This window comes from Rhinatrema bivittatum, chromosome 2 (genome assembly GCF_901001135.1).
Source record: "Rhinatrema bivittatum chromosome 2, aRhiBiv1.1, whole genome shotgun sequence".
Classification (NCBI taxonomy): Eukaryota; Metazoa; Chordata; class Amphibia; order Gymnophiona; family Rhinatrematidae; genus Rhinatrema; species Rhinatrema bivittatum.
Window position 1 is genome coordinate 724,438,303 of NC_042616.1, and position 25,265 is coordinate 724,463,567.

The window sequence follows — 25,265 nt, forward strand, 5'->3', positions numbered from 1 at the left end:
GCTGTGAGGAAGGCCTCAATGCTAAGCTCTATCAGCACCACAGTTGATGCCAAACAGCTTGGTGCTGACACCTCAACCTGTTTGACGTGCCAACTGAGGGCCTTATGGATCCCTCTTGTCTATTTCCCACTTGACAATTGTTAATGTTAAAACTGAAGGATCCTCAGTAAGAGGCCAGGGGCTCCTCAGGAACTAAACAGCAGTGGGGGAAATATAGATATTGAGATGGTAAATTCCATGATCTCCCTGCTTTCAGAATCATGCACCAAAGACAGATAATGATACTTCAATGCCAATTATCTTCAGGCCAGAGCTTGCCTTCGAAAAGCCCCTCTCATATGCATCAAAAGTAAGAACAGCAGGATGGTTCTTTGTTCCTGAGCCTATTAATTGAACATGGCATGGAGAATGAGCAATGCTCCCTCAGAGTCTAAAGTTTGCCCTTAGTCCAATGCAGCTTCTTGATCTTTTGGAACAGATGCCTTTGGTGCCAAATTGATGGACAGAACTTGGCTCAGCAGAGAGGATGTACATGAGCTTGTCTCCAGTGTTTAATGCCCTCAGTGATATCTTTGATGCCATAACCAAGGGCATCTAGTCCTAAGCAACTAAAGCAAACCTCATGGTGATCTCTAATGGACATCTTGTGGTTGCAGAGGGAGCAAAACCTGAAGCCACTGAGCTACTTTTTGGCTACTGAAAGAAAAATCATTGATGCAAAAGCCACAATCATTTTATGGGGAAAAAGGGTCAACTGAGGATGCCAAACAGGTTGCACCTAGGAAGAAAAATCTAGGGCCAAGCAGCCATGTCATAAAAAGCACCAAACCATCAAAAGTGCTGTAAAATGCTAAACTAAGGATATTACAAGGGTCGAAGTAGAAGAAAAGTAGTCAATAGAGAAGGAGAACTGCAAACCTTCTTTGTGAGAACCAAGCAGGAGAATATGTCCATCATCATGGGTAACAAGTAGAAAATGTTTCAGTCTCAAAGGGACTACATGAAGATGCACTGGCATTCTTTTCTAGTGCATTCCCTCTGTCTCCTGCTCCTCAACCCCAGGGGTCATATTCTTCAGTCCACATCTGTATGCCTGCAGCAGCAACCCTGTCCCCCCTTCCAATCTTCCTGTTCCTCCCTACCAACTTACAGGGTGGGGGGGGGGCTAGAAAGGAGGAGGGAAGGAGTAGCAAGATTTACTTTACCTGTTTGTGCCAGATGAAGTCACCCACATGGGCAACTAAATGATAGGAGTTGAGTGCATGTTCTCAGACAAAGAAATGCATCTATTTACATCGTAGGAAAAAAAACAAGCACACTATGACCTGCATACATCCAGTGAAGTCTTTTAAAAAATTTCCTGTAAAGTTCTAGAAAGCATCTGTTGGTGATGAGCAGCATTAACATCATCCACATTATGTGGCTGATGATTCACTTGATTTTAGAGAAAACTTTCCATTCAAACTGTCCTGTCTATTAAAACTCACTATCCTGTGGACAAATGTATGTAAAAACTGGCTGAGATTATTACATATCAATGAATGTGGGTAAGTAAGCAGATGCAAAGAGTATTATAACTGCTTGCTTTTGGGGGGGAAAAAGGGGTACATACAATACCCAAAATCATTTTCCACATTTATGGGACTTAAAAATATTAAACCCATGGCTGGAGTGGGCAACAGACGAACAACTGCTGACCAATGAAACATACTGGATTTATAAATTAAGAATGCTGATGCTCACAGAATTGAATGCTGATATGACTTGTTTCTTTTATCTATCTTTCTGGTTAATTGTAAAATTCAATTCTTTTCCATTCAGTGTTTGCAGTTTTCTATTGGTGACTGACAGTATTTAGGATTATATTGATTGAGGAATTATGTTCCTTGAAAAAGCATTGTTTAGAATGAAATGCCCTTGGGTATTTTTTTTTTTACCTGCTTTAACTGCCATGGTTACTTCGAATAACTTCTATTTATTATGCGCTTTACTCAAGGTACATTCTGATTTGTTATAGCATCCTCTGAGCTCTTGTGATGGAAAATGTGGAAAATAAACAATTATGTTTTTAAAAATTGTTACTGTATTGAAAAATACATTAAAATTGTTCTTAGTGTAGGATCTTTTACTAGATTTGATTTGCCTCGTTTTGAGTTTGGTGCCCTTCTATTTTCCTTACCTGTGTGAATGCCTTTTGTTCTCTGAAATATTACTGCCAGGTTTTCTAAAAGAACAAAATGTGTTGAGATTTCCAATTTACCTTTTGCAATTTTCTGTGCTGTTTCCAAAATGGTGATAGCAGCAGGGTAAGCTCTTCCACTGACAGCAGACATGAATGGTGTCATCCCTCTTGCATCCCTAGAAAGGGAGAAAATAATCCTAAGACAAACGTGTGAGTGTGGCTTTCCATAAATTATACTAATCAAGATATCCAGTAAACAATTTAAAAAATCTGTGCAGTTTCTACAACAGCATCACACAACAAAGTCTCTTTCCACTGCTTAAAAAAAAACACTGCCTCTGAAGTTTAAAAATAAACTAGCAGAAACTAGTAGAAAAGTAAAGCTGTAAGGGGCATGGAACTGCTGCCCTATGAGGAAAGGCTTCTTAGTATTTGGGTACTTGCCAGGTACTTGTAACCTGGCTTGGCCACTGGTGGAAACAGGATGCTGGGCTTGATGGATCCTTGGTCTGACCCAGCATGGCAATTTCTTATGTTCTTAAGGCTAAGCAAGTTAGGGCTGTTCAGTCTGGAGAAGAGACGACTTAGGGGGTATAGGATAGAGGTCTACAAAATCATGAAAGGACTTGAACAAGTTAATGTAAATCAGTTTTTTACTCTCTCAGATAATAGAAGGACTAGGGGGCACTCCATGAAGTTAGCAAGTAGCTCATTAAACAAACTGAAGAAAATTATTTCACTCAGCACATAGTTAAGCTCTGGAATTCATTGCCAGAGGATGTGGTTACAGCAGCTAGTTTAACTGGGTTTAAAAAAGGTTTAGATAAGTTCCTAGAAGAAAAATCAATGAACTGTGATTAATTAATAAGCAATAATAGCTTGAGATTTATTTAATGTTTGGGTACTTGCCAGATACTTGTGAATTGGATTGGCCACGATCCTTGGTCTGACCCAGGTATGGCATATCATATTTTCTTATGTTCTAACCATCAGCCCACACAAGTAGGTGAGGTCATCAGACAGCACAGAGCGGGGTCTTGCTCAGAAAAGCTTAAAAAAAACTTTTCTAAGCATCTGTTGGAATTCCCACGCTGCTGCTGCATGCAACTTCCCTCAGTTCATTTACTAGATAGTTTCAACTGACTGTTGAGGATGGAGGGATTGTATGGCTGTTCTACTATCCACGGAGAATACCTCTTACAGTTAAGCAACTTTGCTTTCCCCATGGACAAGCAGGAACAATTCAGTCACACAAGTGGAGACTACAGTTGATGGATGCAAAGAAATTAATTTGTTTATCTTTTGGTCTACTTGCAACCCAGTATAAAGAAAAAATAAAGTGGGAAGCTGACATTGTTAGTTAAAAGGATTTCACAAAATGGCTTGGCCAAAGTTACTGTCTAAATGCTATTCTTGATTCAAACAACCATACTTTGCAAAGCTTTGTATAGATGTCTAAGTAGCTGCTTTACAGATATTCAGAATAAAGGTTAAGGTGTGCCATAGAAGTCGCATCTGCACTGACTTGATGGGCTTTGTCTGTGAAAGATGTAGTTTAGCGGTTCTGTAACAGTGAGATATGCTTAGGGATAACAATTTAAACAGTCTGCTTCTTGATTGGCAAGCCTCAGTTGTTATCATAAGAAGGAAACAGCTGTGATAATTTTCTGCAAGACTTTGTCCTATCAAGATAGAAGAGGATGGCCCTTCTACAGTTTAACATATGTAGAGACTATTCTGCTGGTGATAGATGTGGTTTTCAGGAAAAAGTAGGAAGCACATTTGCTTATTTCAAATAAAAATGTGAGCCTAAATATCTGGGATTAGAAAAATGTGAGCCTAAATATCTGGGATTAGTTCTTATCTTGTTTTTGAAGATCTGGGTATATGGTAAAAAAATGCTTGAAGTTCATGAATTATGCGAGCTGAAGTAACTGTTGTATGAAACAAAATTTTCCAAGTGACAAATTACATTTGTATTGTAGCTATGTTGGTTTCATTAATAACCCATATACTATGTTCCAATTCTATTGAGATAGTGATACTCATATTGGGGGTCTCAAATCAATTAGTCCTTTGATAAATTTCAATACCAATGGTTCTAGCGATATCGGTAGGCTTTTTGAACATCAACAATAAGCTGCAATAGCACTCAAGTGTACTTTAATGGAAGATGCCTTTAAACCTGAATCAGGTAGAGGGAGAAGGTAAAATAAGAGGGAAGAAGGGAGAAGGGAAGAGAGAACATGAGAAGAGATTTTCATTGTAGGAATTACACCAATGCGATAATCTCATCCATTTAAAATTCTATGAGTGTCTGGGTAACTGGTTTTCTTGCTGGTATTAGAATTCTTCACTTTCTGTGGAAGAGATAGATTTTGAACTAATTTGTTCTCAATATCCATGTTCAGCGTGCTAGAAATTGAAGATTGGAGTGAACAATTGATCCTCCTAAGAGAGACGGTCCAGATATATTGGAAGCTGTATTGGAGGTGCTAGTGCTAGCTTGTACAGACATGAAAACCAGATTTGGTGATGCCAGTAGGGGACTACTAGGACCATTGTTTTTTTTTGCCTTTACTTAGTTTAAGGATTCTCTTTGGAGTCAGAGGAATGGGAGGAACACATTTGTTAGCTCTTAGATCCATGGAAATGCAAATGCAACCTATGCTAGGGCATCCTGAGATGGCCTCTGAAGAATAATGAAATAGCCTGTGATTGAATCGATACACAAAGAAGTCTATAATTGGAGCTCCTCATTGACTGAATAGGAATTGTGTTGTATCTGGGTTAAGAGACCATTCATGTGGTTGAAGACGATGACTTAGTGTGTCAGTGAGAAAATTGTCTTTGCCTATAAGATAAATTGCTGAAATATGAATATTTTTTGTAATTGCCCAGTTCCGTATATTTAGGGTTTGCCTGCAAAGCTTGATGGATCCTGTTCCCCCTTGCTTGTTTATGTAAAACTTAACTACTTAATTGTCCCTCTGAATCTGGACTAATGTGTTTCTCAATCTTGGTACAAATACCTGAGGAACTTTGAAGACAGCCAAGTACCAGCAGACTGATGTGAAGATTGGATTCTCAATGAGTCCACACATCTTGAGAGCATAGTGTGTTGAGGTGTGCACCCCATCCTTAATGAGATGCATGCATTGTTAGGACTTGCTGTATCTCTGGATGGTGCAAACATTGGCCGCAAAGGTGGTTTTCCTCCTTCGTCCACCATGTTAGGGAGGTGACAAGATTCTTGTGAATAGGAATTCTGTGGTTTAGAGGTTGAAGGTGTTGGTGCCAATATCTGAGATGCCACTGGGCTCGTCTTATATTAAGACATGCAAATGGAGTGATATGTAATGTAAATGCCATATGGCTTAACATTTTCATGAAAGACTTTGCAGTTACCTAATTGTGATTGTAAAAAGACTGTCACTTGGATTAAGCTGACTGCTCTTTGAAGTGGAAGGAAAGCTTTTCCTTCTTGCGCATCAAGAAGTGCCTCTATGAACTCTTCCCATATTAACTGAGGTTCGCAGCCTGAGGCTAACAGACTCCATATTTTCTACAATACCACATGTAAGAAATGTTGCTAAAGCTAAAAATAGTGTAACCCATAAGAACATTACTACCATCTGATTTATTTAGAACTGTTACCCAGGCTCTTGTTTTGAGCTTTATAGACTACTACAGCAGTATACGATTATGTGTACCAGCAAAAACACACATTTCTAAAAATGGACTTGAAAATTGACTCGACAGCGGCCGTGTTTCGCAACTCTTAGGTTGCTTCATCAGGAGCCAATAAACAAGAAACGATCTCTTGAAACGGAACACTGAGTTTCCATCAATTTTCTCACGATCCCGGGCTAGAGACTCTAGGTCTCTAGTCCATTTTTAGAAATGTGAAATGGATTTATAAACAAAAGAAGTATATAAAGGGCATTGATAATCTATATGAGACACTTAGACCACCGGATAGTGTCAAAACAAAACCTGACATTCGGACCGCAAATGATTGATAAGACCGGACGGCTTAGCTCATGACTAAGCACGTCGTCTCAGGCTTGCTGATACGGTTCCGCTTTACATAAAAAAATTCTTTGTTTGGATGGTGAAGAGCATCTTGGAAACAGTTTGAGCGATACCTTTTGTGATTTCAGTATTGGTGTACACAGGTTCGCAGTGTGGCTCTTTGTTTGTGGTTGGTTAGTATATATTGAACATTATGACTGTAAATCTATAACCTGTCATGGACAGGTGTTTTGGAGGAGGCAGGATATAAGTATTAGAAATAAAATAAAAATATTTAATGTGCAGGGGGGGGTCAAGTGCATTTTGAGAAATTATGAATTCAAAATTCCTCAAAGTTTGGACAGTGAAAGATGTATTCAATATTAGATAGTCATCTAAGTAAAGATAACAAACATTGTTTTTCTTGAGGAAGACCTCTACTAATGATGAACACTCTGTAAAAACTTTGGGGACCTTTGCAAGCCCGAATAGTAGGACTTTGTATTGGTAATGCTGGTTTTCTAGTGTGAATCTCAAATATCTTCTGTGGGATGCACTGAGATCCAGAGTTATAAGCCAATCTCCACAACCTTTAGAAAAGGAAGAATAGTGTTGAGATATGAACTAAAGTAAAGTTAGTCATTATGTATAAGCGAATAAGACAGAGATGAGAACTTGAAAATACCAGCTAAAACTAGATTAGGGATGTTGGGGGTAAAAGAAACAGTCTAAATTTGGTATGGTGTGTAGAAATGTAAGGGCCAGTCAGCTTTAATCATATATGTGGAACATGTATGCTTTTATGACAATTTAGGGTAAAAAAAAACCAATCAGAAGAATACAAAAAGTATCTGATCTTAAGTAAAAAAAAAAAAAAAAAAAAAAAATTTAAGTATAATAGGATTTATGAAGACAATGCACTAAGTAAGTAACTGTAATTTGATACATGTAAATATTTCTGAAGGGTTTAAAAATTTTATGTAAGGGGAAGTATCTCAGAGCATTTGGGGTAGTAACTTGCATTGTTGGAGACATGCTCATCATAGCTCTCTATGAAGTATCTTAAAGTACTTTGCTTATGAGCCTATTCCCTGGTGAGAGTTACTGATTTTCTTCATCATCAGCATTATCACTAAAAGGCCTATAACAAGGGAGTTAATCTTGAGTTTTTCTCTTTTGAGAAAAAAGGGTTCAACTCTCTGGAGGTCCAATATTGGAATGAGATCTCTAGTTTTCTTTGGGATTAAGAAGTACTTTGAATAGAAGCCCTTCTCTACTTGCAATTGTAGGACAGGTTCTAGCACTTCTGATCTCAGAATTCCAGCTGCTGTTTAATAATGACTAACTGATCTGAAGAATGGGGTTGAAAGCATGGTGGACTTTGAAGAGATAATTTTGAAAATGTAGGTGGTATCTGTTGATTATAATTTTTAGAACCCATTTCTCTATGGTAATGAGATTCCATTCCTATTGGAAAAAAAAAAAAACAAGCCTCCTCACCCCCACTGAAGTTCTGGATATGGGTTCTTCTGCTGGGATAAGTGGAAGTCAAAAGCTCAATGCAGGCCTTTGTATAGGCTATTGTGATCATCTTTGATAGGGTTTCTCTCTCCCTATAGATCTAGTCTGCCGATGTTGTTACAGTTAATGATTTTGCTACATAGATGTTGGTCCAGGTCTACAAAACTGGTAGGGATTATATCTTCTCCTTTGGAAGTAATGATATTGTCTTTTAAAAGGTTGTTGAATTATTCTTTGCAATGAAGGTACCATACGAGACAATAAGAGAGCTTGGAACGCTATACTTTGATCTTTAATGGCCTCCACTACCTCCTTTACTTTGTCACCAAAAAAAAAGCTGTCACCAGTGCATGATGCATCAGCCAATTTTTCATGAACATCTTCCTCTTAGGTCACATAACTTGAGCCATGCTAACCTCCCCGTTGCAATGGCTATGGTAGATGTCCTTGAGACATTGCCAAATGAGTTGTATATTGACTACATCATATGCTTTGTACAGTCCTCCATACCCAGCAGAAGGCTATTATATTGTGACTGGTCCTAAATAGGCAACTGTGAGAATATTTTCATCTTTTCTATGGTACTGTTCAAATATTATATCATCTACAGCTGATAAGCGCCAATCCTAGATTGAAAACATTGCTGCCTGGAATACCTTTTTACCCTTGATATCAAGCAATCTTGAATCCATCCGAGAAGGAGAGCTCGAACATGTTTGGTTTTCTTCACTCTTTTCATTGCAGATTCTATAATTAAAGAATCTTGTGTCAAATGTACCTTGGTGTGGGGCCTCAGCATTTCTGTATTTTGTCTCTATATTTTTTGCTACTAGTAAAATGGAGAAGCATGTCCTCCACATTTTTTTATGTAAATCTTGATTGATTATCTTCTACAAGACTAAATGGGGTTAAATCTGACATTTGTTGCAAAAATACTGGATTAATTTGAGTCCTCTGGTACTGTATTTTTGTTTGGCTCTGGTTCTGCAGGTATTTCAGGAGAATGAACCATAATCAAAAGAATCATCTGAATGGGACATCATCAGTGAAGGCTCCTTTAGCTTAGTTTTGCCTTCTGATGCTACAGAGAATAAAGAATTTTCTGATCTCTGTCTCTGAACAGGTGTTAAAGGCAATCAGGACTAGATCTCCTTTGCAAACCTTTCCAGTATAGGTAGTTGAGTTGTCAGAGGAAGATAGTTTTTCCACCATATGATCTAACAAATTGGACCAGAACTTTTACATAAAGGAACCACAATCTAACAGGCCGATTCAATACGGTGCACTCACGCTGAGCGCACCGTTAGCCCCCGTTTGGACGCGCGTTTTTGACACGCTATTAGTAGTAATAGCGTGTGGAAAACGCATGTCCAACCCCCCCCCCCCCCCCGAAAGTAATAGTGCGCTCAACATGCAAATGCATGTTGATGAGCCTATTAGTTAGTTCCGCTCGATACAGAAAGTAAAATGTGCAGCCAAGCCGCACATTTTACTCTCAGAAATTAACTCCTGCCAAAGGCAGTGTCCCTAGTGCCTCCTTATTAGCACAGGCCCTCATTTGCATACTGAATCACGTGCCCAGGAGATGGCCTGGGCGCGTGTTGGGAGAGCAGGCGCTCGCCTCGGAGTGCCGGCTCTCCCGCACGGTTTACTGAATCGGCCTGTGAGGGAGGTGCATGGTGGTAGCAATGCAGGAATTCCCATGCATGCTCAGGAGATTTTTTTTTTTTTTTTAATACTTTTCTGAGCTATGAGAGAGCAAGACCCAACTTGGTGCAGTCAAAGTCGGTCACTTTGTGTGGCTGTATTGTTCCTGCTTGTCCATGGAGAATTATTTTGTAAGGAAATAACTACGACAACTTCTAGAAAGGCTGCAGATTCCTTTCTGTCGTTTTACATGGCTAAGACATGAGTCTTACTATTTTTTAACAATGAGGAAGGTTATGTTCATCAGCATACACAATAAGATTAAGAACTGCTATGCAGTCCTGGGGTTTATTTATTTATTTTTGCATTTTTTATATACCGACAACCATTTGCACATCGTATCGGTTTACACAAAACTTGAACTCTGACAGGGAACTGTCAGTTAGGCATTGCCTTTACAAGGAACCAAGTTAAATATAGGGAAACAGGACTTTAATACAGGAGTAGGATAACAGGGAGGTGCGAGAGTATTGTCTGGGGAGACTGGATTAACTATAAAATTATAACCAAAAATTCTATGTACAATATATACAAGTGGGTTAGGGACAAGAGGTGAAAAACAGGTTGGGGGGGGGGGGGGGTAGAGGAAAGGCTAGGAGGAGAAAGTGATTAGGGGAGGGAGAGGGATCTATTAATGTTCCAGGAGTACAGAGGGAGGAAAATACGCTATGTCATCAACAGGGTTGGTTACACTGAAGTATTTTGTCTTCAGTGGGGGTTGGTGTTGGATGGGAAGGCCTGTCGAAATAGCCATGTTTTCAGTTTCTTTTTAAACTTGGGTGTGGAGGTTTCGGTACGCAGGTCTGGAGGCTTGGAGTTCCAAAGTGAGGGGCCAGCAAGGGAAAAGGCCCTCTTGGTGGTGGAGGTAAGTTTGGTGGATTTGATAGGTGGCAGGTGTAGCATTCCTTGATGAGAGGTACGGGTTGGACGTGTGGAGGTGCATATCATGAGGGGAGTATTGAGCCAGTGGATGTTTTCATGTATGATACTTTTATGAATGAGGGATAGGGTTTTGTAAAGGATTCGTGATTTAATTGGTAGCCAGTGTAATTCAATGAGGGTTGGTGTGATATGGTCTCTCTTTCTGGAGTTTGTGAGGATGCGAGCAGAGGCGTTTTGTAGGAGTTGTAAAGGTTTAATAGAAGTTGAGGGGAGTCCGAGGAGAAGGGCATTACAGTAGTCTAACTTAGAAAAAATGATAGATTGTAGGACTGTGTGAAGTCGGAGAAGAGGACGTAGTTTTCTTATTGTTTGCAGTTTAAAATAGCAGTCACTGAGGATGGATTTGATGAAAGGTTTCAGGGTAAGCTGATTGTCGATTAGGACACCCAAGCTTCGCGTGTGGGTAGGGATGGTGGTGGAAGTAAAGGATGGGGGAATGGAAGGTAACGGGTGTTGAGAAGAGATGATGAGGAGTTCAGTTTTTAGAGGGTTAAGGGCTAGATGCATGTCAGTGAGAAGTTGTTTAATGGAGGATAAGCATGATTCCCAATTTTGAAGCGCGGTCTGAGGGGAGTGAAGGGGAAGAGAAGCTGCACATCATCTGCGTAGATGAAGTGTTTGATGCCAAGGTTAGTGAGGAGGTTTGTGAGGGGGAGCATGTAAATATTGAATAAAGTAGAAGAGAGGGAGGAGCCTTGGGGGACACCTCTGTCAAGACTGATTGGTTCAGATTTGTTGTTGTCCATGATGACTGTATAGTGACGGTTTTGAAGGTAAGATTTTATCCAGGAGAGAGCAGTACCGGAGATACCAATGCTGATGAGGATGTTGGTAAGGATGTTGTGATTGACAGTATCAAAGGCAGCAGAAATGTCTAGCATCACGAGGAGGAAAGAATTCCTGGAATCCAGTCCTTTTAGAATAGTGTCTGCTAAGGATAGGAGTAAGGTTTCGGTGTTGAGGTGCTTTCGGAAACCGTATTGTGTGGAGGGAAAGATGTTATGTTGTTCAAGATAATCAGAGAGGCGGGAGTTGACAATTCTTTCTAGGATTTTTGATAAGAAGGGAAGATTGGAGATAGGTCTGAAGTTAAATAGATTAGAGGGATCAAGGTTAGGTTTCTTGAGAATGGGTTTCACCACGGCTTGTTTTAGAGAGTTGGGGACTGTTCCTTGTTCAAGGGATCGGTTAAAAATAGAGCAGAGGGGTTTGGCAATTATTTTGGGAATAGAGAGTAGTAGCTACCCTGACTAACCTCCCCCTCCCCCCCCCTTGACCCCAACTTATTGCTCCTCCCCCTCCCCTACCAACCCCCGCCCTCCTGAACCCTCTCCTATACTTTCCTATAAGTAACCCACTTAAATTTGTATTCTTTCCTGTAAATAGCACGTTACAGCCTCAACTCTTGTAAATAATCTGCCTAAACTTGTATATAGTCCTCTAAATAGCTCGTTACAGTTTTAATGCTTTAATTTCTATGCCCCCTGCTCTATGTATAATCCTCCTTGTTTTCCCCTCCCTGTTGATTGTAATTTCTGCCTTTAGTTACAATGTGAACCGGTATGATGTTTGCATACTAATACCGGTATATAAAAGTTTTCAAATAAATAAATAAATAAATAGTTTCAGAGGGGTGGGAGGAGGGTTTCATCTTTTTAAAGATGTTCTCAATTTCCAGGGAGGAGGAGGGTTCGAAAAAAGGAAGATTGAAAGGTTGGTTGGTGGCGGGAGGTATCACATTTTGGGAGTTAATGGAGAATTGAGCAGAGAGAGTGGAGATTTTGTTTTGGAAGAATTGGGCTAGTTCGTTACAACGTTTATTGGATGTCAGCTCTTGCGGTTGTGTAATGGTGGATTTGGTAAGATTGGAGACTATGGTAAAGAGGGCTTTGGGATTATACTGGAGGTTGTGTATCTTTTTTGCATAGTATTCTCGTTTGGTCAGTTGGATTGTTTTTCTGTAGTTATGCATGTGTTGGTAGTATGAGGTTTTTGTAGCTGGGGAGGGATGTTTTCGCCAGCTTCTTTCAGCAGTTCTGAGTAGAGTTTTTAGATTCTTGAGTTCAGGGGAGAACCAGGGTTTTTTGTTTAGGTGGATAGATTTGATGGTTTTATTTGTGATCGGGATTCAGCAAAGAAAGAAAGAAAAACAAGAAAGAAAAGCAAGAAAGAAAAGCAAGAAAGAAAAGCAAGAAAGAAAAGCAAGAAAGAAAAGCAAGAAAAACATGTGTTTGTAAAGTGAACCATTACAAATCATACCTTTCCTGTTTCCTGCAATCATGGGTTAGGGGAGCCACTGATCCTGGGATGAACCCCCACATATGTAACAAACTGACAAACTTATTTTCCATAAATCTGTCAAATCCCTTTTTGATTTTTATTTACCTCCACAATGACAAATGTCAATGAGTTTCAAAGATTGATCATGAATTGTGTGAAGTACTTAGTTTTGTTTTAAATCTGATGTCTAATTTTGCATATCCATTAGTTCTTATATAAGACAGTGAATAATTACTTTTGCCACACCTTACATGATTTCATATATTGCTATAATATTTCCTCTCAGTCTCTTTTCCAAGTTACATAAGTAAATAAGAAATGCTAATATGGGTCAGAGCAAAGGTCCATCAAGCCCAGCATCCTGTCTCAGGCAGTGACCAATCCAGGTCACAAGTATCTGGCAGTATCCCAAAGAATAGATATAAGAAACATCAAGAATAATTGAAGAGTTCTAGATTTTGAGTTTACTCATACAGAAGTCCAGGAATATCCTTGAACATCTTTGTTACTTCTTTGTGCCTTTTCTAAGTCTACTTGTTATTTCTGAAACTAGAAATTCACAAAGGCATATCTTATTTATTCTAATTGGACATCAGTTGGTCTGTCAGAAAACCATAAGTACTCTTCTCAGTTTTCTCACATATTTAAAGTAATACAGCAATTCTCAATCTAGTCCTCGAGTATCCCTAGCCGGTCTAGCCTTCAGGATATCCATAGTAAATATGCATGAGATATATTTGCATACAACTGAGGTAGTACATACAAATCTTTCTTATGAATATTCATTGTGGACATCCTTAAAAACAGGCTGGCTAGGGGGTACTCCAGAAGCAGGTTGATAAGACACCAAAGCAATGCCCTCAGCTCCTGTGAAAAAATATAGGGCCGGATTTTAAAAGCCCTGCGCGCATAAATCCGGCAGGATTTACGCGCGCAGGGCACTCACACACCGGCACACCTATTTTGCAAAGGCCATCGGCGCGCGCATAGCCCCGGGTTCCACGTAAGTCCCGGGGCTTCGTAAAAGGGGCGGGGGAGGGGGGCGGGTCGCCGACCCGGGGGCATGGCCGAGGCCTCCAGACCAGCCCCAGGGTCTGGTGATGGCGCCAGCAACCTGCTGGCGCGTGCAGATTTACGCCTGCCTCAGGTAGGCGTAAATCTGCCGACAAAGGTGGGGGGGGTGGGGTTAGGTAGGGGAAGCGGAAGGAAAGTTCCCTCCGAGGCCGCTCCAATTTCGGAGCGGCCTCGGAGGGAACAGGCAGCCCGCGCTGGGCTCGGCGCGCGCAGGTTGCACAAATGTGCACCCCCTTGCGCGCGCCGACCCCAGATTTTATAGGCTACGCGTGTATCTTATAAAATCCAGCGTACTTTTGTTCACACGTGGTGCGTGAACAAAAGTACGCGTGCGCTGTTTTTGAAAATGTGCCCCATATTGCGCAACATGCCAGCGTCACTAGTTCATTTTTCCCTCCTACTCCTTTGGTTTTCCAACTGTAATCACAAACTGCTGGGATTATAGTGGCATGAGCCTTCATTCACATCTCACCTGTGTTTTTCCCCATTTTAATCTGTTCACCCTTCCATCTAGATTAGCCACTGCAACGGAAATCCTTGGCTAGGAAACTCAGCTCATGGCTTCCCCCAGTCCTTTCCCCAAAGGGGAGAATTTTCAAAGACTTATGCATTTAAGTAGCATCTACTCACATACATACTATTTTATAAACCTCAAACATACATGCATATTTTTGCTTTCATGCATACATATACATGCGTAAAAATGATGGAGTCTGGGGCAAGAGGCATTCTGGGGAAGGCTAACATTTACATGTCTAAGTTGTTATTTTAAAAGTCATGTATATTTGTCAACTTATTCCTGTAATTTTATACTTGCTAATTAAACTGAGTAAGTGATATCAAACATTTATTATGAAGTACTGGCCGGGTGAGTGATCCGGGTTGGAGTTCAGGCTGAAAAAAAACAGGAGGGTCTTGATGACCTGGAGAAGGACTGAGCTAACATGTGGAGGAATTGGTAAACTGGTAATTTCTCTTGCATGTGCATATTTTAAAATATACAGATTTACAAAGTAAATACAATCACCTCTGTATCACCGCTTCTACTATCATATCATATCATATTGAAATCATTAAAAGCTTTGGATATTGACAACTCCTGATGAAGCATTTATATGTGAAACACCAGCCGTTGTCGAGCCTGAGTCGATTGAATATATGAGCCTTAGTGAGCCTAATCAAAAATCCTATATATGGTATAGAATATACATTTCATCACTGTTGATATAAGTTGGAACAATCAATGGTTATTTAGATCGCAGATAATTGAACAGTCCAGATGGCCTCTTCAAAAATATTGAGGCACATGGTCAGGCTTGTTGATGCGGTATATAAAAAATTAATATAAAAATTCCTTTAAAAATTTTTAGAAAATTTTTTTAGAAAGACGTTAGTCTGCTCTATTTGTGGATTGGCAATTGAATATCAATAATCGTTTTATGATTTCCTTTTTTGGTACATTGAGTTCTGGTAGAAATTGGATTGGCTCTTTTATTGATATTGGGGAGTATTAGCAGCCATACTAATCCTGCAACAAATTAGGTTTAACAGAGTAACTCCTTTTATTGGCCCAACATAAGAATTCTCCAAAGATAATTCAAGATCACATTGGTCACATTTAAAGATAAGGCCTATCTGGTGTCAGATGTACTACAGCAAATTGACAAGTTTAATAGCAGCAAATCACCAGAACCAAATGTTATTCACCCTTAAGTTTGGAAGAACTCAAATATGAAACGGAAAATCTGCCATTGGTAAACTGTAATCTATCACTAAACTCTGGTATCGTACCTAAAGACCATAAGGTACGAAATATAACGCCCATGTTTAAAAGGATTCCAGGGAGTGACCCAAGTATCTACAGTCTAGTGACCCCAACATTGGTGCTACTATTAAGAACAATATCACTGAATATAGCTGAACAATCAGCTAACTCCTGGAGGGATCCTTTTGAGGTAATCAAGTATCGAAGGCTTCCTGGTTCAGGCAATGTCTGGTATATCTGATGCTGTGTCCTCTGCTGAAGTAGTTCAAGCTACTCCCCAGCTGAATCATGAAACATTGTTGAGTCTGAGTGCTGCAGTGATTCCTGCTCCTCCGTTTCCAGGGGATGCTGGAGGAGAAACACTGTTGCCAGCAGCAATGCCGAGAGGAACATTTGAAAGAGTGTTCTTTTCCTCTACGCAGGGTAGTTGCAATGGCAGAACCCCAGGCAAGGTGAGCATTTCTAAGCAGCAGTGTGAGATCTTGGCGATTTGGGTTTAATCTAGGAGCACCAATGCAGCAAATTCCCCTGCAGGGGATATTCTGCTGCCTGTGCTCCCTGGCTTTGCAAACACATCTCCGCTGGAAAAATCCAGTGTTATCACACTGGACTCCCTTTGGAGTGTGATGGTATGTTTAGAAAAATCTATTTTCTCTTTGGTTATTATAACCGTGGGCATACATAAAATGAAGTGTCCCTGAATAGACACCAGGAGAAAATGGGAGCTTTGGAAAAGTACATGGACACTGTCTCAACTGTTCAGACTGAATTGGTATATCCTAATTCCATGATTTTGAGGAAGACTCAGAATTTAGAAAATGCTTCTAGATAATGTGTTGGATTTTCCATAATTGTCTCTGAATACTCTGATTGGTACTTTCAAGGAATATATTTTGAAGATCTTATTAGTACCTTCAGAAGCTCTTCCTCCTACTGCTAAGGCCCTTTTTTTCTACATTATGTGGCAAAAGGAGGCCCAGAACCAATTGAGGCCCAAAATGAAGATTCGACTATTAGTTTGAATGTAATGGACCTGTTTGGAAAGATCTACTGATGTGGCGGTGACATGTAGAGGAGCATTGTTAGTTACTTTTCCTTTTTGCCGGACACAGACCCTGTTATGAACCTTTTCTTTAGGCATAGAGCTGCTTTATTTTATGGTCAGAAGATTTGTTTTTTTCCAGACCTCGAGGGCTACTAAGACTTGTAAAAAGAAATTTCTAACAATGCTTCAAGAAGCCTTGACTCTTAGTGCCTTACTTGTAATTGCATTTCTTTGCAAATGTTTACTGCAGTTAAATAACATCAAGTACATTTTCTATTGGCCTTCACAACTGCATCTTTTTTTAGATTCCAGAAAGTCTCCTCAGGGAATCTAAATGTGATAGCTTTGTGCCTTGCTGCTAGTTAATGGTAATTTGCCTTTCTTTCCCTTAAGATTAGATTTTTTCCTTTTCTTTGCTGTTCTACATCAGAACTTAATTGGATCTTCTTTGCTGTGGACTCTATTGACAAATGCTAACGTATGATGTTTGTTTTTCTTTATGTTGTTTCTTTGTAAATTTATTTCAAGTGTTGTTTTCTGTCAAGTTATATTTGTTAAATTTTGAAAATTCAATAAAATAGAAGGCCTGATTTTCAAAAGCATTTACATGCTTAAAACTGGGTATTACCAATGTTAAATTGCTTCTGAAAATTGCTACAATATATGCTATTGAATTATCCATAGGTTTTACCCATGTTAAGTGCACTTTATGCTGGTAAAAGGCTTTTGAAAATTGCTACGATAGTATGTTACATTTACATGTGTTAACTCCTTTGAAAATTCACCTGAAAGTTAAAAAAAAAAAAAAAAAAAGGCAAGCTGACCATGAGTATTTATACAGGAGGACCTTGTCAAACTGGAGAAATAGGCATCTAAACAGAAGATGAAATTTAATGCAGGCTAGTGCAAAGTGATGCACATAGGAAAAAATTCTGAATTATAGGTACACGATGCTGGGTTCAATACTAGGAGTTACTATTCAAACAGATATTGGGAGTCATTGTGGCAATACTTTGAAATCCTTAGCTCAGTGTTTGGCTGCAGCTAAAAATCAAATAGAATGTTAAGAATTATCTGGAAAGGCATAGAGAATAAATCTTAGGATACCATTCATGCCCTTTATCAAGCCATAGTGCAACTGGTACTCTGGTCACCACATCTCAAAAAGGCATAGCAAAACTAGAAAAGGCGCAGAGAAGGGCAACAAAAATTGTTAAGGGGATGGAACAACTCCCTTTTATTTACAGAAAGGGCTGACAGGTTAGGACTCTTTAGCCTGGAGAACAGACATAGTATAATGTGAAAACTGGTTACCATGTGGTATTAACAAGCATCAAAAAAGTAAAAAACCACATGCGAGATAATTAATAATTATTTGTAAGGTGGAATAACCTTCATAAATGAGCGAATAATGTTACGTTTGTTTGCGTTTGAAATGCAATCACTTATACTGGTAAAACCACACTTGTATGTATTACCCAAAGTGATAGTATATATTTGCTCCAACTTATAAACACAGGGTTATCCACACTTACATTTCTCCACGCCACCTCTCTAATATTAATAAATTGTTTCTTCTAGAAACTTTTCCTCCCACATGAGGCACTGATGCATTGTCCGACATAGCGCGTGTTTCGTGGACCTTTCTCAGGGGCCTTAGTAACCATGTATTTCATGATTTTCTAAACATAAAACAAAAAATATCATTAAAGTGTCCAAAGGTAATCCCAAAATCATAAAAAATACATAACAATGCATATGTGTCTTTTCAACAATGAACCATATTATCCTATTGCTACTCAGTGGCCATAGCGTTTTTAAAGGATCCACCATTTTAAACTAAGCTTTTAAACACTGTTATGACTCGTAATTCAACCAATCAAAACAGATGTGACTATGTGAACCAATGAAACAACCCAGAAAAAGCTCTTTAAATCAGCGTCATCCATTCAACGCTCTCATTCATACCAAATGGAAATTCTGATGACAAGCATACCACAAAGATGACAAGCATACCACAAAGAGAATGGAAAGTACAATCCAGGGTAATGTAGGATGCGGTCAGTAGAACTCCCACACACATCTTCTTTCTCAATTGTGTGTATTTTATTTTTCTTTCAACAACAAAGGACTAGATTTAAGTATTAATTTATCTCATAGCTGTTAAAGATAAAATTGGACATGATATCACACCCACCAATTAATATTATGAAACTATGTTACAGTATTTTGATGGCACCTGTTTAGTTGATATAATTTAAGACATTTTATGCAACATGAAGTTATGTGCCTTATTGTGAACTGTTGTGACAGCATCTAGCTTAACGACGGTATAGAAAAGATTTAAAATAAATTAATTAAAAATCCAGCATTGTTCTTTATAGTTTAACTGTGAACGAATATCACCTCCCCTGTTAGATATTTTGACCACATCCAAAATAGTCCATCATAACTGATCAAACGTATGTTTTAATAAACAATGTTTAACGATGGGAGCTTCTGTATTATGTGTTTGCAGATGACTACGATGGTCCCGCAATTGTACCCTAATTGGACGAGAGGTCCGGCCGACGTAACATTGAGGACAGGAGCATTGCAGCACATACACAACATTATGAGAATTACAATCACTATAAAATGATTTCTTATAATTTCTACCGGTAATTGGATGCTGCCATGAAATTCCTTGTATAGTCAATGCGCACTTATCACATTTTGCACATGCCTTATGGCCGAAATCATTGGATAACTGTCCAGTCTTGGGTAAGGCGGCACGAACAACCTGGATTTTGATGTTAGGTCCTCTTTGAAAAGATCCTCCGCAAATATTGGATGTAGTTGTAAAACGTGCCAATGGCGATTATACCTTGAACAATGACAGATTTATCTGTGTGTTGTAATACGCAGACTTGTTAGGATGAAGAACGTCTAGTTTGATACTCCAATAACGAGGCTCTAGGCGAATATAGCACTCTTTTATACGCGATCCGTATTGCTGATAATGGGTAGCCCCGTTCCAAAAATCATAATGCCAAGTTATACAACTGTTTTTTGAAGTCCTCCAAAGATGAACACAGACGACGCAGATGGAAGTATTGGTTGGCTGGAAGTCCGTTTTTAAAAGCCCTCGAATGAAAACTATGATTCCTCAATAAGGTGTTTCTGTCTTTTGCCTTACGATGCAATGTAGTCTGTATATAAATGACTGTCTTAATTATCCAAATATCCAAAAATGTGATTTTAGAAAAATCAAACTGAAAAGTGAATTTCAAATCACTATCAATGGTGCTTACCCATTCCAAAAACTGCTTTAAGTCATGCTCACAGGAATTAAAAAAAAACAAGGGGTCATCTATATATTGAATCCAAAAAGAAATATGTTGAAAACATGGAGATTTATAGATGTATGTGCATCCCAATCTATTCTTAACCAAGTTGGCAATAGATGGGGCCCACTGAGGACCCCATAGCAATCCCATGGATCTGTAACTAAAAACGGTCAGAAAACATGAAATAATGTCGCAAGACTAACTGAGCTATGGATAACAAAAATGACAAAGGTACCCGATGATTATACAGTTGGGAAGAAAGAACTTCCAAAACAACATCTATTGTGACTGTATGTGCTACGTTAGTATACAAAAATGGTTTGATCTGCTGATAGAGTGACATTCTGTAGTTTTTTAAGGACTTGAGTTATATCCTGTACATAAGAGTACATAGTTTTAATATGTTCCTGCAAAAACTTGTCAAGAAAGATGGCCAGTGTTTCCAACAGAGATCTGTTGCTGGAGATAATTGGTCTCAAAGGTGGCTTATTTAATGTCTTGTGCACTTTCGGAACCCCATAAAGAATTGGAATACGTGGATATGGCACATACAAAAATTGACGTTCCTTTCTAGTTAGAAATGGAGTACAAGTTTCAGATAATGTAGTTTTAATTTGGGATTGCAATTATAAGATCGGATCTTCGTCTAACAAACGGTAATATTTAACATCTTGGACTTGCTCCTCTAGTCCCTGGATGTATTGAACTTTATCTTGGATGAAATTACTACTGCCCTTAACAGCAGGCTTGATTACAATAGACGTATTGGAAGATAAAGAGTGCAAAGCCTCTCAGGTCTGCTGAAAAATTAACATTTTTTGGTATCCAATAATTTTAGTTCTTTAATGTCTAGAAGAGCCAGGTCTTGAAAAGTTGCAATATGAGGATCTAGTGGGCCTGGTGGGACCCACTTAGATCTTGGATGTACTAAAGAAATATTATCTTGTGGAACCTCATTTAAGACACACTAAAGTTTGACTTGTAATTTTCTAATGAACCGGAAAATGGATACCCAGCTATCGCATGGATCATGCTTAAAAAAAGGGGACAAATGATAATCCCAAGTCTAAAACTTGTCATTGTGCACTGGTCAGGGCAAATTCAGATAAACTAATTATTGTTGATCGTGCCAAGTCTTCGACCGTGTCTGAGGTCCTTCCCAATCGCTGTAGGCCTGAGAGATTGGATCTTTCCGTGGCGGTAAGTGTGTTGTTGCCAACGGCCTCGCTTGCCTTTGAAAATTTTGCTTTTGAAAGTATTTTGGATATGGTCAAAATATCTAACAGGGGGGGTGATATTCGTTCACAGTTAAACTATAAAGAACAACACTGGATTTTTAGTTTGTCATCAGAATTTCCATTTGGTATGAATGAGAGCATCAAACGGATGACGCTGATTTAAAGAGTTTTTTCTGGGTTGTTTCATTGGTTCACATAGTCACATCTGTTTTGATTGGTTGAATTACAAGTCATAGCAGCGTTTAAAAGCTTAGTTTAAAATGGTGGATCCTTTAAAAACGCTATGGCCACTGATAATATGGTTTATTGTTGAAAAGACACGTATTTATTGAGTTATGTATTTTTTATGATTTTGGGATTACCTTTGGGCACTTTAGTTTTTTTTGTTTTTTTTTACAAAATCGTAAAATACATAGTTATTAAGGCCCCTGAGGAAGGTCCACGAAACACGTGCTGTGTCGGGCAATACATCAGTGCCTCATGTGGGAGGAAAAGTTTCATGATAAGTGCCTTTTCTCAATTTTTTGATTTCTAGAAGAAACAATTTATTAATATTAGAGAGGTGGCGTGGAGAAATATAAGTGTGGATAACCCTGTGATTATAAGTTGGAGCAAATATATACTATCACTTTGGTAATACATACAAGTGTGGTTTTACGGTATAAGTGATTGCATTTCAAACGCAAACAAGCATAACATTATTCGCTCATTTATGAGGGTTATTCCACCTTACAAATAATTATTAATTATCTCACCTGTGGTTTTTTACTTTTTTGGAGAAGAGACATGGCACAGGTTTATAAAATTCTAAGTGGTGTTAATGGGAATAAGTTGATAGGAAATGTTTATTTACTCTTTCCAATGGTATTAGGACTACAAAAAATTCCATAACTAGTACAAAATGTAAAACAAATTCTAGAAAGTATTTTTTTCAGTCAATACATAACAAATCTATGAAAAAATGACACAAGGTGGGTGGCACCTTATAGATTAACCAATTTGAGGCATGAGTTTTTAAGGACAGATGGATCTGACAAAGTAGACTCTGTCCTTGAAACCTTATGCCTCAATAAACTGGTTACTCTTAAAGATGCCTCCTGCCTAGTGTCATTTTTGCTTCACCAGACTAACATAGCTATCTCTCTGAAGACCTGAATTAATCAATCTATGGAATTTGCTACCAGAGAATGTGGTCAAGAGCAGCAACTTAGCTGAATTTAAAAAAGGTTGGGATACATTTGAAAAAAAAAAAACAGATCCATTAAACATTATTTAGCTGGATAGCCTAAGGGTCTTCACCTCCCATTTCTGGGAGCGAGCAATATGGAATGGGCTTTCCTATCTGGGATGGGTACTTCCAAGTGACTAAAACTAGCTAATTGGACAGGATGCTGTGCTTTATGGACCTTTGGACTGACCCAGCTTGTCATTTCTTATGTTTTTATCTTTGAATAATTCTAATATTGGTCCAAAGTATCACCATCTTCATAAATCACTGAACAGTGGATTCTGGAATGATGGGTTTTACATTTTTTAATTTAGGGTAGGACCATAATAAGATGTACACTTCTAATCCTCAAGTGTAAAAACTTAAGAAAATATTTAAGGAGAATAAAAACCCCACCCACCTAGGAATAAACAAGAAATCTAAAACTGAAATCTTAGTCAAACTACTATAGGAAAATGTGTTCTTACCTGCTAATTTTCATTCCTGAAATACTACGGATCAGTCCAGACAAGTGGGTTTATTCATCCCTACCCGCAGATGGAGGCAGAGAATAAAAATTTTGAGGCACTGTTACATAACTGAGTGCGCCACCTGCAGTCCCTCAGTATTAACCTATACCCAAGCCAAGATGTCTACCTTAACAAACCCCAATAAACGTGAGGTGAACAAATACTTAAAGGCTAGAGCCTCTTGAAAAAAACTAGTTCCTCTTAACCTGACAGAACGTACATCTGAAACTTATGTACATCTCTCATTACTCTGAATTATCACATATCAGCTCAGCAACATCCAGAAGCGAAGAAGTATTTTGAAAAACGGGGATGGGTCTCTGGGCTGATCCATGGTAGATCAGGAACGAAAGTTAGCAGGTAAGAACCAATTTTCCTTTCCTGTTTGTACCCCAGATCAGTCCAGACAAGTTGGATGTACCCAACCCCTCTATTCTGGGCGGGAACTCGAAAGACCCGCACACAACACACTTTTCCCAAAAGATGTCTCCTCTGGCGCCCGCACACCCAAGCGGCAATGTTTGGGTAAAAGTGTGAGGTGAAGACCATGTTGTCGCATGACAAATCTTCTGTGGAAAAAACAGTTGATACTCCACCCTAGTGGAATGCATTCTCAGGCACTGACTGGCCTTTACAGATATATGCCAAAGCTATCCTCTCTTTCAGCCATCATGCAGTAGTGCCCTTAGAAGCCTTATTTCCCTTCTTAGCATCTCTGCACAGGTCAAAAAGATTATCGGAACTCCGAAAGCCATTTGTTGCCTTAAGATATCTCAAAAGAATTCTGCATCCATCCAGCAAGTGAAGCTCCCTTGTCTGCAGATGCTCGCCATAGGAGCATCTGCAGACAAATTCAGAAAAGCCAGTAACTCAATCACCTGGTTAAGGTGAAAGGAGGAAACCACTCTAGGCAAAAAAAAAAAGAAGTTCAGATTCCATGCTGGACAAATCTTCTGAATGGGAGGATGGAAACATTTTGCCCCTTTGAGGAAATGAACCACATCCGGGGGAAACGCCAACAGTCTTCCCTAAATCCTACCTCGAAGGGAACCTAAGGCTACCACCTGAACCTGAAGGGAATTATAGATGAAACGATTAGTCAAACTGCTTTGCAAAAAAAAAATAATTAGAATTTGTGGAACATCCACTTTCAAAGGCTGCACCTTCTTCTGTCAACACAAGGATTCAAAGACTCTCCCCACTCGGACATAAGACAAAATTGTAGAAGGCTGCCTTGCCTGAAGCAAAGTCGCAATCACAGGCTCCAAATAACATTTCAAGCGGAGCCGCTAAACAGAAGTGATCCTCCCGGTCACAAAATACGGGTCCGTGCAGATGAGCCAATCGAACGGAACCGTCCACCGCCAGACAAAGAAGGTACCACAAACCATGGCCAGTGCGGCCACTCGGGTGCAACCCAAGTCACCCTGCCCAGATGAAGCTTGATGCGCTGCCGCACTTGACCTGCAATAGGCCATGGTGGAAACATGTACAGCCGCAGGTGTGTCAGCCATGGATGAACAAGAGCGTCGACACCCTCCGATCCGATCTCCCTTCTGCGACTGAAAATCCAATCCGTCTTCACATTTCCTGAAGTCGCCATGAGGCCAACCGCTAGTCTGCCCAACCAGGCCTGAATCAAGGACAAGGCCTCCATTGACAATTCCCACTCCCCTGTATACAGACGAGGAAGTCCGCCTGCATGTTGTGCCTTCCACAGCTACATAGGAAGCTATAGTCTTGCCAGGTGTCTCTTGCACCTCCAATGCTACTAGACGCCTCTTCGTTCTGCCCTGGTGGTTGATATAGCCACTGACATAGCACTGTCCGAGAACTGCCTTTTCTTGAATGAGAGGGAAAAGCTCCAGTAAGTCTCTAGGCACTGAACTGGTTTCCAGCTGATTGATGGACCAGGTCACCTCCTCTGAAGACCACTGCCCCTGGGCCGATTTTTCTTGATACACTGCCCCACCAGAGAGGTTGGCATCCGTGGTCACCACCACCCAGTCGGGCACTTCCTGATCCATTCCTTTCTCAAGATTGTGCCAAGAATGCCACCACAAGAAACTGGAACTGGCATCCTTTAGCAACGGTAAATGAAGCTGAAATTCCCCGAAAGCAGATTCCAATGGGATAACAGCATCCTCTGCAGCGGGCACATGTGAGCAAAGGCCCATGGAACTAACTCCAGCGTAGAAGCCATGGAACCCAAGACCTGCAAATAATTCCATACCACCAGATGCAACACCCAAAGGACCTGACTCTGCAACTTGACTACCCACTCCATAGTCAGAAACAACTTCCCCAGCCAGGTATCGAAGCGTGCCCTCAGATATTCTGACTGGGTTGACTTTAAATGGCATTCGTCACCCAGCCCAATGAATCCAGGAGCTGCCAGAACTGCTGGACTGAACGACAACTCTTCATTTCC

At 39.7% G+C, this 25,265-nt stretch overlaps 1 protein-coding gene across 1 annotated transcript in view; it reads right to left on the reverse strand.

Moving 5' to 3' along the window:
* Positions 1–25,265, reverse strand: part of UBR5 (ubiquitin protein ligase E3 component n-recognin 5) — a 672,040-nt gene that overhangs the window by 307,714 nt on the left and 339,061 nt on the right. Inside the window, 1 exon segment of the mRNA XM_029591836.1 lies at positions 2,261–2,358. Coding sequence (XP_029447696.1) covers positions 2,261–2,358 — 98 coding nt within the window.